This window comes from Schistocerca serialis, chromosome 5, assembly GCF_023864345.2.
Source record: "Schistocerca serialis cubense isolate TAMUIC-IGC-003099 chromosome 5, iqSchSeri2.2, whole genome shotgun sequence".
NCBI lineage: Eukaryota > Metazoa > Arthropoda > Insecta > Orthoptera > Acrididae > Schistocerca > Schistocerca serialis.
This window is the reverse complement of record NC_064642.1, coordinates 629,047,817-629,065,685: the sequence shown is the minus strand read 5'-3', so window position 1 is coordinate 629,065,685 and position 17,869 is coordinate 629,047,817. Positions and strand designations below refer to the sequence as shown.

Genomic DNA, 17,869 nt, shown 5'->3' with positions numbered 1-17,869 from the left:
GTTTTAGTGGCTGTCAAATAATGCTCTCATGATAAATCTTTCAAATTCAAGATCTCAGCTTTGTGTTTATGTGGAGATTACCAAATAATGCCTGACAAAACATGAAATCTGCTGTAGAACCATGGCTATTGTGTAAAGATAATCACAAATAAACACATTTTGAAACTGTCAACAACTATAAAAAAACTAATACCATTCAGATGCAAAATATCCATTAGAAGCAAAATAATAATTGATGTAAATTTAACAGAGCAAGTATCACATTTCTGCAGTTTTGAAAATTATATCTTTTAAAACACCAGAATGTAGAGAAAGCAGCTATTATATGGAACAAAAAAATCCAAATATATCAAATCTGAACAGAAATACCCTCAACATTTTATAAAACAATGACAGTACCAACCATTATGTACATTATTCAGACTAGAGCTCTTGGTTCCCTTAAAAGATTGCAAGAAGAGATAAATTAAGTAAACAAAATTATTTTGTTATAATTTTTAGCCTTAAGTCACAGAAACATTATCATAACAGGTTTGATAAATGTTCTCCTGAGACATTACATCTAGTCTGCATAAGCTATCTTCCAAGAGCTACTTATACTACAAATGACAAATATTCTTCATACTTAATAAATAGAAACAATATGAGATTTCTTTAGTACTTCTTCTCTATTTATTATCAACACACAACTATTTTTCTTTGCAGCATTATTGGCTCAGCAATATCATGAAGAACATTTATATTTTCTCCAGGCAATCTAAAATACTTTTGCAATTTTTGTCTGCAAGAAAAGTTTTTAGATACAGTTGTAGAATGCACAGAGTTTTATTTCACAAGACTATGTTAACAGGGGCACTGTTCATACAAGTCAAAATAAATTACTCTCCAACTATTACTGCATGATGCAGTTGTGTCTATGCTCTTGTTTGAAGGCAGTCTTTGGATACTTCAGAAACTGTAATAGACTAGTGGTACAAAAAACTTCAGGTTATTACTCTGAGTCTATCAAGTCTGTGGCTGTGGATAATGTTGTGTAGAAACTATTGTGTGTAATGATTGTCATGTCCATCATGTGTAAAAGAAAGAAATCATGTTACAAGGAAAAAAAGCACATCTCAGGTTAAACAAACAATGTCACAAAATCCTAAGTTCAACAAATGTAGAAAGAAGCATATTCCAAAAACATAATTGGAGTTTAAAATACTTTAAGACTTGAATGGTGCAATGAATAAGTAACAGAGTACTGATTCATGAACTAATAAAAACTGTAAGCATTTTCTTGGTGAGTTAGACAAAAGATGAAACAAGGAATTCCAGGAGTATGTTACTCTTATTTATGAGACAGAGCATAATTGAATAAAAAATTGGCAAAGAATTTGTGAAACTTCAAAAATTTATGAAGGCAGAAAAGAAAGCAAAAAATACATATGTTACTTGTGAGTATTTTTTGATTGAACAGATTATTGAATAACAGCATGCAAGCAACGCTTATACAACAAAGGTGTACTATCATTTGATTTATCAAGACATTTACAGTTTAGTGGGGAAAATCATCTTCTGAGTCAAAGGGGGCTATGCCAGTACAGCAGGGCAAGATGGCAAATCTGGCAGAGTCCAGAGGAGTGGAGTACAGTTGTAAACAAGGTGCAGCAGCAGTGCCAGTGACGAGATGGTGGCATAATGTAGCTGGTGATTGTTTGCTTCAGGTGACTGCCCAGAGCGAATCAACTTCCACCTGTTCTTCGGCTAGTTGTACTGCCATCTTCACAATTCCCCACGGACCAGCTTGGGTGCTAGCAGTTACTGCCTGTTGTTGTGGAGCCACTACACATATTGCATCCATGCTCTTTACTATTGATGTATCTTTATCTGTTGATGGAAAAGATATATCAGTTACTTATGTCTGTTCACTGCTAGTATAGTTTGAAAAACCAGAAGCTGCAGTTCCAGCTAATCAGTTCTCCATTTTTCATCAATCACACTGATATTCTGATAGTAATGCCCAAGAGTTGACAGTACCTGTGCATGATAAAAAGGTTGAACATTCACAAAAGTGTACCTCACTTCTCTATTAGGAAAAAGTACTTCTGTTGCAGACAAGACATAGCAAAAGTAGTAAAGGTCAGCATGCACAATTCTAGCCAGAGCATCTGAAAGAGTAAATGACAGAAGAGCAGAATCAGGATAGCAATTTAAGGATTTAAACCCCTTCCTGCAGAACAATACCTTCAGAATTAATAATAATTCACTTTGTATAAGTTGTAAGTTGGAAAGAGACTTCATTGAATCAAGCAATAAATTCAAACTCTCTGTCATAAAGAACAGTTTAATATCTTACAATAAAGAAGTTCAATCATTCTGTGAAAAACTGTGGAGGTGTTTTGACTGTGTTATTAACAGAAGTTTTTTTCCAAAATATGATGTCTTTACATTAGAACTGCTACATTGTTCTCCATTTCATTAGAGAGCAGACTCTTTGAATTCCACAGATTTAAATTGCAACACACTTCACAAAATAATCAGACATTTCTTTAGAAATAATGCAAGTCAAAGTTACATGTAGATATTATAATTACAGTTTTTCTTTCTTTCAGGTTGCTGAATGATAATGTAATCGGTCGAATAAAATCTGACGGGTTATTTGGTCGATTACCAAATTTATTGAAAATTGACCTGAGAAGAAACCGAATAACAGGAATCGAAGAAAACGCTTTTGAGGGCACGGCACGGTTAACAGAGTTGTAAGTGTGGTTTCAGTTACAATTATTTGCAAGACTGTCTACTTTGTCTGCAATTATTTCACAGTCACATTATTCAATGCATGCATTCTTTCTTTTATGTTATAGGTTGTTATCAGAAAACAAAATTAGAGAAGTTCATAACAAAATGTTTACTGGCCTCAACAGTCTTAAAATTCTGTAAGTATTCAGCCTGTATGAACTACAACAAACATGTTGCAGTGAACTGTATTTTTGTATTTACTATGTTGTAATTTCTTATATATTAGTTACATTTGTAGCTGCTCTCAATATCTCTGGTATAAGAATTGTATATAACAGAGCAATATCACGTTTGAAAACTGAAATAGTTATTTCCATGGTTTCAAAAATTGAGAATTGTTGCTGTAAGGAATTGTCTTATTAATTCATTCTTACTTGTTAATACAATTAAAAGTACACTTACATATTCGATATGCTTAAAATGTCTTCTGTGCACTGAAGAAAAAATTCTTAACTAACATCTATAATATAACAGAACAGTAAGTTTGCTTTCTTCCTGCCGGCCGCGGTGGTCTCGCGGTTAAGGCGCTCAGTCCGGAATCGCGCGACCGCTACAGTTGCAGGTTCGAATCCTGCCTCGGGCATGGATGTGTGTGGTGTCCTTAGGTTAGTTAGGTTTAAGTAGTTCCAAGTTCTAGGGGACTGATGACCACAGCAGTTAAGTCCCATAGTGCTCAGAGCCATTTGAACCATTTTTTGCTTTCTTCCTAATGAAATAGTTCACAGGTGAAGAGCCAGATGTCATTGTCATACAAGCATAAAATTTCAGCAAGCAACCTGGTGATGGAAAGCTGTTGTGGTTGCTTCCACATTATTGTGCCCATTGGACACTAACATCTGGCCACTCATCTGTGAACTATTTCATCATGAATTATGCCAGGAGAAGTTGACAAATTACTTTCTATATTTGTTGCTTTAATCTGATGAATTTATGTTAATTGTTCATACCTATTCCTATTTATAACTCATACTTTCCTTGCAGGTCTCTGTATGACAACCAGATAACATGTGTGATGCCTGGCTCATTTGATTTCCTCACATCACTCCATACTCTGTAAGTAACTGAAAAATAGTATCTTCTTACAAAATGTTACATTTCCTCTGTTTGCATTTCAAATGAGTATAATTACAGAAATCTGCTGTCAAACCCGTTCAACTGCAATTGTCATTTGGCATGGTTTGCGGAGTGGTTAAGGAAGCGAGATCTAAGCACAGGCAGTCCCAGGTGCCAGTTGCCACTGCGTGTAAAAGATGTCCCTGTTCATGAACTGCCACAGCATGAATTTAAATGTACTAGTAAGTACAAAAATGACTGACTTTGTGTGTGTGTGTGTGTGTGTGTGTGTGTGTGTGTGTGTGTGTACTATACAGCAAGTGATTACCTTTACCCCTTATATTATTTGCATTCACCCCTCCCACCCATACTTCTAGTACTGAATACAGTACAAGTAAATTTATAGTTGAAAGACTATTGTGATGAATGAATGCATTCTAACAGATATGAAAACAAAAACAATAAAAGTCAATGAGACAATACCTGATGAATAAAGTAATCAAATAAAAGCTACATCAGTGTTAGCCAAAAGTTTAAACAAAAGTGTGACATGCTACCAAGAAAATAATGCTCTAAGACACATTTATGAAAATGTATTTTTCATATTTTTGGGCTGAATTCAGAACACTTTTTCTAGGTAATCTGGCATGTTGAGGTCACTAAATATCGAGATACAGTGATTGAAAATTTCTGCTAGCTACATGGCAATTAGTGTTTATCATAAAACGGTATGACATGTACTAATGTAATACAAATAGGACTCATTATTTATAGACATTTATATATTCTCTCTGAAAAATGCCTTTGTAATCAAGTACACATTAAGCTGCTATCATCAGACAAAGAGCAATTATATAATGAAATTATCCTTTCCGAGTAGTAGCTTTCTTACTGATTTACTTTATTAAATTTGAATAGTGTAAGTGTGAATAGCATTAAGCTATATACTGATAGTTTATTGTTAAAACAGTACTCAGATTCTTTGACGTATTTGTCTCAGGCTAATGCATACCTTAAGTCATTCCACATTTCTGAACGTTCTCCTTCTTGATGGGATCTATGGAACACAAGAATGAATGAATGAATGAATGAACTGAAATTTTTAACACTGAGCACCATAAAACACAAAAAACAACTACTAGATCAAAAGATGTGAGAAGGCCTCAGTAACATAAACAATGACAAAAGTATTAATAATCAAAATGACAGGAAATAACTACACATAGCACATAAGTTTAGGAATGCATGTGCCTGTTTGTGTGGCAAATAAATGAGAACTTTTGATTGTTTTCTTAAATAATATTTGAGAGAAAACATTAGATAACACTTATAACGCCTCTCCATGTATTGTGACAGAATACAAAATAATTAGGACACTAGTCTAAGTACTACATCGTTTTTGAAGCTGTAAGTCCTTTGCTGATCCTTTCTTTGTGCATGGTTTAGGACCTAATGTTATGAGCTGACAGTGATGAATCAGTTTAATTCTAGGCACTGGACTTAAAAGTGTTAGTGATCAGTGGTTCAAGAGTCTTTTACAGAATGGTAGTGTGGCCATGAAATTGATTTCTTAAATGAAACAAAATACTTGAAGAAACAGCAAAAAAGAATTTTTAAATACATGTGAGAAATATGATACAATACCAGAGAAGGAAAGTTGCTTCTCACCATATAGCAGAGATGCTGAGTCGCGATAGGCACAACAAAAAACTTCACACAATTATAGCTTTCGGCCATTAACGCCTCTGTCAGAAGTAGACACACACACACACACACACACACACACACACAAAAAACACACACACACACACACGTCTGCAGTCTCAGAGAACTGAAACCGCACTGCGAGCAGCAGCACCCGTGCATGATGGGAGTGGCAACTGGGTGGGGGTAAGGAGGAGGCTGAGGCGGAAAAGAGGAGGGATAGTATGGTGGGAGTGGCAGACAGTGAAGTTTTGCAGTTTAGACAGAGGGCAGGAGGAAGGTGCGGAGGGGGGTAAATAGCGGAAGGGAGAGAAATACAAAGAAATTAAAAGACTGGGTGTGGCAGTGAAATGATGGCTCTGTAGTGCTAGAATGGGAACAGGGAGGGGGATGGATGGGTGAGGACAGTGACTAACGAAGGTTGAGGCCAGGAGGGTTATGGGAATGTAGAATATATTGCAGGGAAAGTTCCCACATGCACAATTCAGAAAAGCTGGTGTTGGTGGGAAGGATCCATATGGCACAGGCTGTGAAGCAGTCATTGAGATTAGGGATATCATGTTTGGCAGCATGTTCAGCAACAGGGTGGTCCACTTCTTTTTTGGCCACAGTTTGTCGGTGGCCGTTCATGTGGACAGACAGCTTGTTGGTTGTCATGCCTACATAGAATACAGCACAGTGGTTGCAGCTTAGCTTGTAAATCACATGACTGGTTTCAGAGGTAGCTCTGCCTTTGATGGGATAGGTGATGTTAGTGACCGGACTTAAGTAGGTGGTGGTAGGGGGATGTATGGGACAGGTCCTGCATCTAGGTCTATGACAGGGGTATGAGCCATGAGGTAAGGGATTGGGAGCAGGGGTTGTGTAAGGATGGACGAATATATTGTGTAGGTTCGGTGAACAGGGGAACACCATGGTAGGAGGGGTGGGAAGGATAGTGGGCAGGACATTTCTCATTTCAGGGCACGATGAGAGGTAATCGAAACCCTGGCGGAGAATGTGATTCAGTTGCTCCAGTCACGGATGGTACTGAGTTACGAGGGGAATGCTTTGGGGGAGTTGGTGGGAGACTGGAAAGATAAGGTGCGGGAGATTTATTTTTGTACAAAGATGGGAGGATAATTATGGTCAGTGAAGGCTTCAGTGAGACCCTTAGTATATTTTGAGAGGGACTGCTCATCACTGCAGATGCATATCGCGACTCAGCATCTCTGCTATATGGTGAGTAGCAACTTTCCCTCTCTGGTATTGTTACATTCCAGCCTGGATTTTCCGTTGTTTGAGAAATATGATAGCCACACATTGCAATTATTTCTAATAACTGTAGTCAAATCTAGACTTTGGCATACACACTTTACTTCACAAAAATTCATTTCATTGAAAATGCATGAAGATGTGCTGTGAAAGTTATTTTAGCTATTTACTGAATTAAAATAAATGTTTGAATTGATGAAGCCGGCTGTCAAAAAAATAAGTACTATGTTGGTCTGAATTGAACATAGCTGGTAATTTTTTTTAATCTGCTTATTTATACTGCAGTTTATTTCTGTGACTGTCTTTGTTTGTTCTATTGTTCCACTGAGGGTTCAATATTTTCTTTTCAGGTGATAATGATCAAGGCTGCCTTGGAGATAACTATTGCCCCCCAAAATGCTCTTGTACTGGTACAGTTGTGCGTTGCAGCAGGGTGAAGCTAAAGGAAATTCCCAAAGGCATTCCACCAGAGACTTCAGAGCTGTGAGTTACTTCATTAATTATGATGCAATTTGTGGCTGATATGTTTTCCTGAACCCTTTTCCTAAACATCCACAATCCCATACCATTTTGGTTTTGGACATGCAGGTCAATAACGTCACGTGTTTGTTGCAGGTATCTGGATGTCAATGAAATTCAAATGATTCACAGAGAACGGCTGAGTCATCTAAAATCACTGACCAGATTGTAAGTTCATAGCATCAACCTTCTTGCAAAACACATAATGATAATCCTAACATTGCAAGAGTTGCCATTTCCTAACTGTTTGAGCAGTATGAAAGTGAATGTGAATGATTTAGTCCAGAGACAGTTCATTGTAAGAATAATGAAACTGACTTATTTAAGCTCATGTACACAAATATTCTAACATACTATTTTATTTTTTTGTTTGACAGAGACCTGAGTAACAATCAGATACAAATTTTGGCAAATTACAGTTTTGTCAACCTGACTAAACTGTCTACCCTGTGAGTACATTTTATTTTAAGAGTACAGAATTTTAGAAGATGAAAATATTGAATATTCAAGTGTCACATGCAACAACATTGCTCCATTAGCTTGATGCACAGAAGTATAGCAGTAAACACATACAACAGAGTTTTTTTAGCAGAATATTTTAGTTACATCACAAGGCATTGTGTTAGAGAAAACTTTAAAATGCATTTGAAAAATATAAAACAGTAATCTGAAAACTGCGACTCAGAGAGGAAAAGCATCATAATTAAAAACCATGTTTTGATTATATGTTACAGAATCACTTTTTATCCAGAAATAAGTATAGAATCCATGCACTAAATCAGTATTGTATTAATAACTGCAACAATTTGTGATGCCAAACAATTATTTTGATTCACAATTAAATAATTCAAAAGGTGGATGTACATTGCTAGCTTAACAGTCAGGATTTTATCCATTTCAGTTTTTGTGTATTCAGCTTCTAGGAGTCTCAAACTTATATTAGTTACTAATTGAAATAATTTGTATTTGGAATGCAAAAATAATATTTTTCTCCTACTTTGTCTTGCGCTATAGGAGCAAATATACAAGATATCGTTTCCCAGGTATCCATCACTGTAAAAATTGGGCTGAAAAGTTTTCTTCTTGAAAAAGAATGATGTAATTACACCAGACTTACATGAATGTATGGAGACATACACATTTTTTAGTTTAATATGTTTTGTTGATCCAGTCAGCAAATAAACTGTTATGATACGGAATGAATGAAGTTGTAGATTCACAAGCTGCGACATGGTTGCAAATAAAACAGTGACCCAAATATACAGAATAACACATGTCCTAATGTACTGCAGCCATAGTGCCATCATCAAATGTTAAATGCTAATTTTGTGTTTAACATTTGATGATGCCACTATGGCTGCAGTACATTAGGACATGTTTTTATAAAACATATCTGAAGATGGTCATTATAGACTGAAACCAGTAGTCTGATGACAAAAAATTATTGACCATAGACATAAAGTAAAGGAAATTTATTCTACATTTTAGATTATTATTAGAATGACAACAACTGGGTGAGATGGCGCAGCAGACTTCCATTCAGTAGGACGACAGTTCAAACTCTTGTTCGGGTATCCAGATTGAGGTTTCCTGTGATTTCCCTCAGTCACTCCAGGCAAATGCCAGAATGGTTCCTTTGACAGCATACAGCTGATTTCCTTCCGCATCCTTGACACAATTTGAGCTTGTGCCATCTCTAATGACCTCAATGTCGACAGGACATCCTTCCTTTCTTCCTTCAGAATGATAACACTAACAAGCAATGAAATTTTCTCTTTCTTCCAGTATCATCAGACACTATACAGGGTGTTTCAGAAGTGATGGTCAATATTCAGGGATATGACAGGAAAGATCATTCGAAACAAAAACATCAAGTAAACATGGGCTCTAAAATGCAAACCTATGAGCTATGAGCAATTCTTGATCTTCGATATTGTAAAACAAATTTCTTCTACTGCAAGCTCTTTGATTTACATATTTTGGAAAGTGGTAGAATGGACCAAAAAAAGAAAAAAATGTCCAGTAAATATGTGCTCTAAAATGTTTACCTTAAAAGTTATGAGCACTTGTTCATTAGAAGTGTTGTGTTTCAAATTAGCTCTTAAAGTGTGCATTTTAGAGCGCATGTTTACTGGACTTTTTTTCTTGTTTTGGTCTGTGCTAACACTTCTTAAAATATGGAAAGCAAAGAGCTTGCAGTAGGAGAGATCTGCTTCACAGTATAAAAGATCAAGATTTGCTTATAGCTCTTAAGGTATGTGTTTTAGAGCCCATGTTTACTTTACTTTTTTGTTTTGAATGATCATTCCTGTCATATCCCTGAACATTGACCATATTTAAGACTACAACAAAGACTAAAATCTCATAAAGCATTTTAATATGTGATGTAAATTTTTAAAACAGGTTTAGGTGAGTGGACTGTATGTCAGTGAGAAAGAATGCACAAAGTGTACATATCACTAAATGAACTAAAATCAGAAATTGATTGATGTAAGAAGTGCGGGAGACAGCAGAAATGTTTTGAACATGCTAACCACAAGGGTTGCACTGCAATTTGTATGGCCTTACAAATTTGTTCAACAAAGAGGCCCCAGACTTTTAGAGGAACTTGCAATGCATTCCTGTTGTGCAATAACTTCAATTTATTTCTGTTACCACTGTGAAAATTATGGATCTGAAACTGAAAAAAGGCTATATTAACAAACATCTACAGCATTATTTAAAAGTTAGAGGTAGCATATGGTTCATGGTACACTACCTAGCATTTGATGAAAATGACATGGGGTTACAAGTATACCAGATATTTTCGATGTATGTGTACATATGCCAATGATGCCGTAGTAGCAGTGACATAATAGTGAAATTTTGATCAATACTTGTGTCTAATAGGGCAAGTGAATAATGATAAACTTAGTACATTACAATTAATTGGTACTTAGTCTGCTCTGAGAAAGGGCATGTAATGACTTCAATTTTTCTCTTTCCCTAGTATCATCAGTTACAATAAATTGCAGTGTATAGAGAGAGATGCCCTAGCTGGTCTCAAGTCCTTACGAATCATGTAAGTAATCCTCCACTTATATCTGTACTTTGTAATGTCATTTACTAGCAACTAGAGTTCATGTAAGAATGTGTCAGTCAAAAGTAAATCTAGGGGCATTTAATTTAATGTAGAATTAGCTAGGGCTCTCATTTCATTTATTCTAATATATGTATGACTAGTTGCAACTGGACTCGCATTTCTTGTAAAGCAACAGTTACAACAAAAAGTAATACAATATCTAATTAACTGGATCTTTAAATAAAAAGTTAAGCATAGCTGAATTTACCTAATGTACATCCTGACAAAGATGTTGAGAGCAAATATAATTAAGTCACTTATGCTGTTATTTTATGGAGAATAAGACTAATTTAATATCTTCCAGATCACTTCATGGTAATGACATATCAATGGTTCCAGAAGGCTCATTTATTGATCTGCAGTCAATTACCCACTTGTAAGTATGACATCAATTGCAGTATTTTATTACAGTATGTGTGCTTTCTAAATGTCTTCCAGTTACTTATGACAAATCTTTCAGGGCCCTAGGAGCAAATCCTTTCTACTGTGACTGTAAAATGAAATGGTTAGCTGAATGGGTAAAAAGAGATTATGTGGAACCAGGAATTGCACGCTGTGCTGAACCACCATCTATGAAGGATAAATTATTATTGACAACACCAGCATCATCATTCCAGTGCAAAGGTAAACATTCAAGTCAAAGTTATGTTAAACATTATTTTCTTATCAACAGTTTTGTAACTGTGTATTGCAATTTAAGGAATGTAATACACTAGCCACCTAAATATATTTGCTATTACATTTTTGGCCAGTTTAAGGTAAGCTGATGATGACGGAAAGATTCTTCATTTAAATACTGTAGCTATGTAAGAGAATTTTAGTTAATTCTATAAATTCAAAGGAAAAAAATTATGCCTATTGTGTTGGGTAAAGAAGACAAGGAAGTTTAAATGCATGTGTATAATATCCTGTTTTATGTAATTTTCAAAAGTCTTCTGTTTAATTTCAGTATCATATTTTGTCAATTGGCATAGCTTTTTCTTGCATATTAGGCTATAACACTACTTCACATTTAGGTGAATTCAGTTCACTTTCATTGTTTCATCATGAAACAAGCTCTCTACCGTTCTTGTCTCTTCTTATTGGCAAGTGTAATTCTTAACATGTGTCACAATTGAGAAGTTCATTGTAAAAAATAACAACTCCCTTTTCTCCTTGTTTTTCGTATATTCTGGTAGCCATGGCTGATGTCCATACACTCAATAATCAAACAAAGCAAAACAGGTCTTATCCTACATTACTATACCTTTGAAGTAGGGTGGTTTTGCAAAAGCAACCCATATCCAAAAAGGTTTTCACAAAACCAGCCTCTGGCATTTGAGAAAGTTTGTGGCAGTGCAATCTGAATGTTTTCTGTTGCCTCCCTAGAAATTTCTGTGCTATGTTGAGTGATCTATTGCCTATATTGTGTTTGTGCTTTTGATGAATGCTTTTCATGAATCCCAAAGACAGTGTTTTGTGGCAAAAAATGAAGATGTCCAGAAAGAAAGCAGTTGTGATAAATAAGATATACCAGAAGCTAAAAGTCCTAAACCTCAAGTCTCATTTTCTTTATTTGATAAGCAAGAGCTGAAACTTCTTGGTAACACTGATGGCCTCAGCAGAGGAAACAAAAACAGACTGAACTAGGATATTATTGACTCTGGCGATGATAGTGGGAGGGAAAAATGGAAATTTGGTTTGTAGAGTTCTCTGCATTTCTGATCTAACTTCATCTTTTTTCTGGCAAATGTTATCAGACCTTGAGTTAAATAAAATATAGTTGGAGAAATTCCAGGGCTATTGAAGATTCTATTTTATAAAGACGTTTCTTGCTGGATGTTACGCTACAACATATGGCACTGGGATTTATCAGGAACTATTCAAGTATTTCTAGATAGCAACATAAAAATACATTTGAGAACAGGATAATATTAAATTATTTAGTATATTTCTTTGCTGTCCTGAAAAATATTTGTTTTTGAGAAAGGCTGTTTTTGTATCCAGTGCTTCAATTAATATTTTTATGCTTGCGCTACAAATGCTCTGGTCATATTCTCAAAATCCTTTAAAACGTACATATAATTACTGTATTACATAACAGAAATAATTATAAGTTAGACTCCACACTAGTTATTCAAAAATGGTTCCTGCAGAATAATACTAACACTCCAATCTTCAGGCTTAGAATAATACAATATTTAATGCTGATTGTCATATGTGAATAATGAAGTGGTGCAACAAAATCCTTGTAGAATCACAACATAGTGATGCCATGATATTCCCTGCTGATTATATAATATAGCAGTCTTGTCTTCAGTTCTGAGCAGTCAGTAAGTTTACAGCAGTTACATATTCACCTTGTGAATAGCTCTCTCATATGCAACTACTCACACAAAAGCAGTTGTCAAGGCAAATGTTTCTGTGCACTGTAGAAGATACTTAAAAACCTTTTAATATACACAAAATAAATTTTAAGGGAAGGCAAATTATAAAAATAATAATTCTAACTGTGGTGGAAAAGTTTGATGAATAAATGTGGTTTTATTGTTATTAAAACTTAACTGTCTAATAGACACAAATTAATGTAAAAACTGAGATTTTTATTCATTGTAAATTTTTTGTTGTCAGGCTCTTTAAATGATGATGTTACAATCCACCTTATATTTCTGTTATACTTTAATGTGTGGATATTTCATATTGCAGGTCATGTAAGCCCACAGATTTTATCTAAATGTGATGCCTGTTTCACATTCCCATGTGTCAACAATGGAGTATGCCAGCCATTACCTCAGAGACAATACAAATGCCGGTGCACACCTGGCTTTCATGGGAAGCATTGTGAATACATGATAGATGCATGTTATGGTAATCCCTGCAGGAATTCTGGTACCTGCAAAGTACTTGAGGAGGGACGCTTCAGGTATTTATATATCATTACCATAAAAATCATGATTATCTGGAAAACTATTTTCATTTCAGGAAAAAAATACCAAGGACTACAGTAAAGTGATTAAAATGTCAGCAGTTTAATTGCTTTAGTGTTTTATAATGACACAACCTAATACCAAAAATTATTTTATTCGAAAGACACTGGCCATGGAACCCTATTAACACTGCACTTTCTGTTTTTTAAGCTTTTCACAATATTCATTATAATACAACAAAAATAAGATGTGACTGTCATGCATTATTCATTCTAAAAGTAAGGGCAACACATCAAAAGGGAGTAAGCGAAGAGGGGAGGGGAGGGAAAATTGGGTTTGCAGAACTCTGGAAGTAAATAAAAACCTTCTGCATCATCCAATCCCTCTCAACTCAACGAGCTACTTTCCTGGATGTTGATTATTTCTTTGGTGGCTCCCATAAGAACCTCTATACATATGAACTGCACTAACTACCAACAGTAAGTTCATTTTACGAGTAGTTTATAATTCTGTATCGTTAAGTTCCTTCCTGTTTGTATACTGCATCTTCACTGGGAAGTGGGAGTTATAAAAGATAGTGACAACCCTGGCAAAGCATTTCATAACAATACTGTTATCAGCTAGGCCATAAAAAGACCTCCCATGGCATTTCTTCACATAATTGCAACAAACACAATGTCACTGGTAACTATTGACTGACCAGTACTCCCCACTCGACCACTTCTTCACATAATTGTAACAAATACAATGTCACTGGTAACTATCGACTGATCAGTACTCTCCACTTGACCACAACTTTCACCAGGGGTTTCAACTATCGGTACCTATTGCCATGCCCTGTAATGAGGGATATTCCACTTATCAGAATTCTGCCCCAAGTACTATTGTCACCCACCCAATATAAGCAGTATCCTAGTCTGTCTCCATTTCATTGTTGCTGTCAATCCTGTACCTTAACAGGTTGTTTGTCTGTGGATGACCCAGATGCAGAACATGTCCCATATGGCCATACTACCTCTTATTGAAATCGAGTTAAAGGAAATGTTTATTAAAACAGTGGCTGAAGGCAGTGTGTGGAAGCAGTCTTGATATCCAGCAGCTGTGTACTATTACCGTGCAGCTTTCTGTGTGGGTATGACAGCTAGCCAAACATAATTTTGCCTGAATGGCCTCCACAGAACTGTAGCTGAACATGCTGCACACCAGACAGTGATGCTTTCAACATCCTTTACCCTCACCCAATCTCCTCTTGTTTTCCACTCAAATCTTCTTCTGACCCAACAGTTTGTTTTCTTCTCTCTTTATGTCACTCTTACACACTCCACTCATCCATCTGTCCTGTCTCATTAACAGTCAGTTATCACACCCACAGGTGTTATAATTTGAGTTTGTGTGTGTGTGGGGTGGGGGAGGCTGGAACTACATTGAAACTTACCGATATTAACAGTCTTATATTTCAAACCAAATTTGATAAAATTGCAATACCAGCGGTAATGCATCCTATGGTAGTAATCTTCTAGTATGTAGCCTCATACAGAAAATGAAACAGTCCAGACTGCGTTTTTCAAGTGTCCTGTGAGACATAGAACATTACTAAAATATGGTTCAATATTTAGTAAAATCTCAGTACTGATCACTTTGTTTGTGACTGAATGAATATTTTGGAGACATATGTACAAATTTTTATTGGTATAATTTGTTACTGATTTTTTACATAAAAATTTAAATTTTCTACAAGTATTATTATTACACCACTTACCTCAGCCTTACTCACCAAGGAACTGTCCATAAAAAAAACAGCTTGCATGGATGCAATCTTCTTTTGTCGTGTTGATATCTGATATTTTTACCATTGTGGTTGCTGCTTCTGGGCTGCTGTTGAATTCTCACTTCACTTGAAAGTAATTATGTAAATATTAATCTAGCATTGGAAGATAGCTATTTAATATATGTGAGAAAGATGCTTTTTTAAGTACCAGCTTTCCTTTGTTTATACTGTGAAAAATTTAGCCTCAGCAAACACAACTGGTTTATGACAATTTAAGGATAGAAACTAATTGTATGCACAAAATTAATGAGTAATACACTAACAGCTGATTTTCTTTGTTTATGTATACCTTGAATTATTTCAATTACTTCAAGGTTTTTCTTAATTATGAGATTTGTAGGATATGAGGGAGAAAAGCATGGCTGAATGCATATTAAACTCTATCATTTGATTAAGTGCAATTGTTTGATGAGTAGGAACTAGCTGAAAAAATCTGACTAGTGGCCACATTAACTGATTTAGCATCAAAATTACAAAACAAATTATTTTGGTATTCTTTGGCAAGAATTTATTGTTAAATAGAAATGAACAGTAAACCCAAAATAAATCTACATTCTCTTCGCAGCTGCCATTGTTCTCCTGGATTCACTGGTGACAGATGTGAGAGCAACATCGATGACTGCATCAATAACAAATGTGAAAATAATGCAACATGTATTGATCTGGTTCAAGCCTATGAATGTCGCTGTACACAGGGTTTTATGGGTATGAAATAATATCGTGATTTTTCATGATATTCTAACAAAATGTACTTTTTCATTTCATTTGTTATAGCATAGAAAAAAATTTATGAAAACTACACAAATTTGCACCCAAGAAAGAAAAATGTTTAGTATACAATGTGATTTCTTCCCTCCTCATATTGCTCTCTCTCTCTCTCTCTCTCTCTCTCTCTCTCTCTCTCTCTCTCTCTCTTTCTGTCTCTTGGGACATCATACTCATCAGAAACCTGCCCAACATAGTATCTCTTTCCTTAAAGAATATTAATTTGCTGTCTGTGAATGTAATCAAACATAAAATTACATTTTAGATGAATATATTTTTCGCTGTAGACCTTATATTTAAACAGATATCTAAATTATGTGCTTCTTATTTTATTAGGAGAGTATTGTGAAACAAAAATACCATTCTGCACAAAAGAATACAATCCTTGTCGTAACGGAGCCAGGTGTGTTGACCATTTTACACACTATAAATGTGAATGTGCTCCTGGATTCAGTGGAGAAAACTGCACTGTAAATGTTGATGATTGTGTTAACAACATGTGTCAGGTAAATTTGGATTACTGTTTTAAGATTCATATCACTATTTTAATTCTTCTGAGCCAATACAGAGCTAAGTAGAGATAACTTCTGGCATTCTTTTGTTATTTTGTATCAGCTGAATGAGCTGTTGTTAATCTTATTTTCATCAGTTAGAGGTAAGCTGAAGCACTATCTAAATTAAGCCCATAACATGACTACATACAAATGCAAAAGGAAGTGGCAAGTCTTCAGGCACAAATCTACATTTACATTTACATTTACATACATACTCCAGAAGCTACCATATGGTGCATGACAGAGGGCACTAGTATTAGTCATTTCCTTTCCTGTTACACTTGCAAATGGAACAAGGGAAAAATTAATGTCTAAATGCCTTCTCACAAGCCCTAATTTATTGTATCTTGTCTTTGTTTCTTACATGAAATGTACTTTAGCAACAGTAGAATCATTATGCAGTCCCCTGCAAATGTCAGTTCTCAAAGTTATCTCAAGAGTGTTTTACAAAAAAGAGCATTGCCTTTCCTGGAAGGATTCCCATTTATGTTCATAAGGTGTCTTTGTAACACCCACGTGTTGATCGAACCTACCATTAACTAGTAAAGCGTCCACCTCTGAATTGCTTCGATGTCTTCCTTTAATCCATCCTTGTGGATGGGTATCCCAAACAATTGAGCTGTACTTAAGAATAGGTTGCACTAGTGTTCTGTACATGGTGTTGTTTATAGATGAGCTACACTTCCCTAAAACTCACTCAATAAATTGAAGTTGACAATTCACCTTCCCTAGTACAATCTTTACATACTCATTCCATTTCATATTGCTTTGAATTGTTATGCCTGGATATTTAATCAAGGTGACTACATCAAGCAGTACACCGGTATTTGAACATTACAGTATTGTTTTTCTTACTCATCTGCATTAACTTACATTCATGACACCAAATAGAAATTCTGCCTACATCATCTTGTGTCCTCCTACAGTCACTCAACAATGATCTTTCCCATATACTACAGCATAATCAGCAGACATCTGCTGATTGCTGCTCACCCTATCTGTCAGATTACTTAAGTATACAGAGACCTTATCACACTCCCCTGCGACACTCCAGACAATACCCTTGTCTCTGATGAATATTCACTGTTCAACACAATGTATTGGGCTCTGTTGCTTAAGAAGTCTTCGAGCTACTCACATATTCTGTATGACTGCACCTTCATTAATAATATCTGCATTGGAATAGTGGGGAGGGGGGCACTGTGTCTGACTTTCTCCAGAAATCTGCTGGGAATGTGGAACTTACTTGTTCCCTTCAACCAAAGTTCACAGGATAAAATGTCAGAAAGGATCAAACTGAGTTTTGCATGAGCAAGGCTTTCTAAACCCACACTCATATGTGGGCAAAAGTCTTTCTGTCTAAATGAAATTTATTATATCTGAA

At 35.5% G+C, this 17,869-nt stretch overlaps 1 protein-coding gene across 6 annotated transcripts in view; it reads left to right on the top strand.

Moving 5' to 3' along the window:
* Window positions 1–17,869, top strand: part of LOC126480767 (protein slit) — an 834,741-nt gene that overhangs the window by 797,666 nt on the left and 19,206 nt on the right. For all 6 annotated transcript variants that reach the window (XM_050104062.1, XM_050104063.1, XM_050104058.1 and 3 more), the window contains 13 exons: window positions 2,595–2,741; window positions 2,847–2,918; window positions 3,763–3,834; window positions 3,913–4,076; window positions 7,143–7,275; window positions 7,408–7,479; window positions 7,689–7,760; window positions 10,301–10,372; window positions 10,737–10,808; window positions 10,893–11,056; window positions 13,118–13,334; window positions 15,732–15,871; window positions 16,268–16,437. In XM_050104062.1, coding sequence (XP_049960019.1) covers window positions 2,595–2,741; window positions 2,847–2,918; window positions 3,763–3,834; window positions 3,913–4,076; window positions 7,143–7,275; window positions 7,408–7,479; window positions 7,689–7,760; window positions 10,301–10,372; window positions 10,737–10,808; window positions 10,893–11,056; window positions 13,118–13,334; window positions 15,732–15,871; window positions 16,268–16,437 — 1,567 coding nt within the window. The remainder of the gene's footprint in view (window positions 1–2,594; window positions 2,742–2,846; window positions 2,919–3,762; window positions 3,835–3,912; window positions 4,077–7,142; window positions 7,276–7,407; window positions 7,480–7,688; window positions 7,761–10,300; window positions 10,373–10,736; window positions 10,809–10,892; window positions 11,057–13,117; window positions 13,335–15,731; window positions 15,872–16,267; window positions 16,438–17,869) is intronic.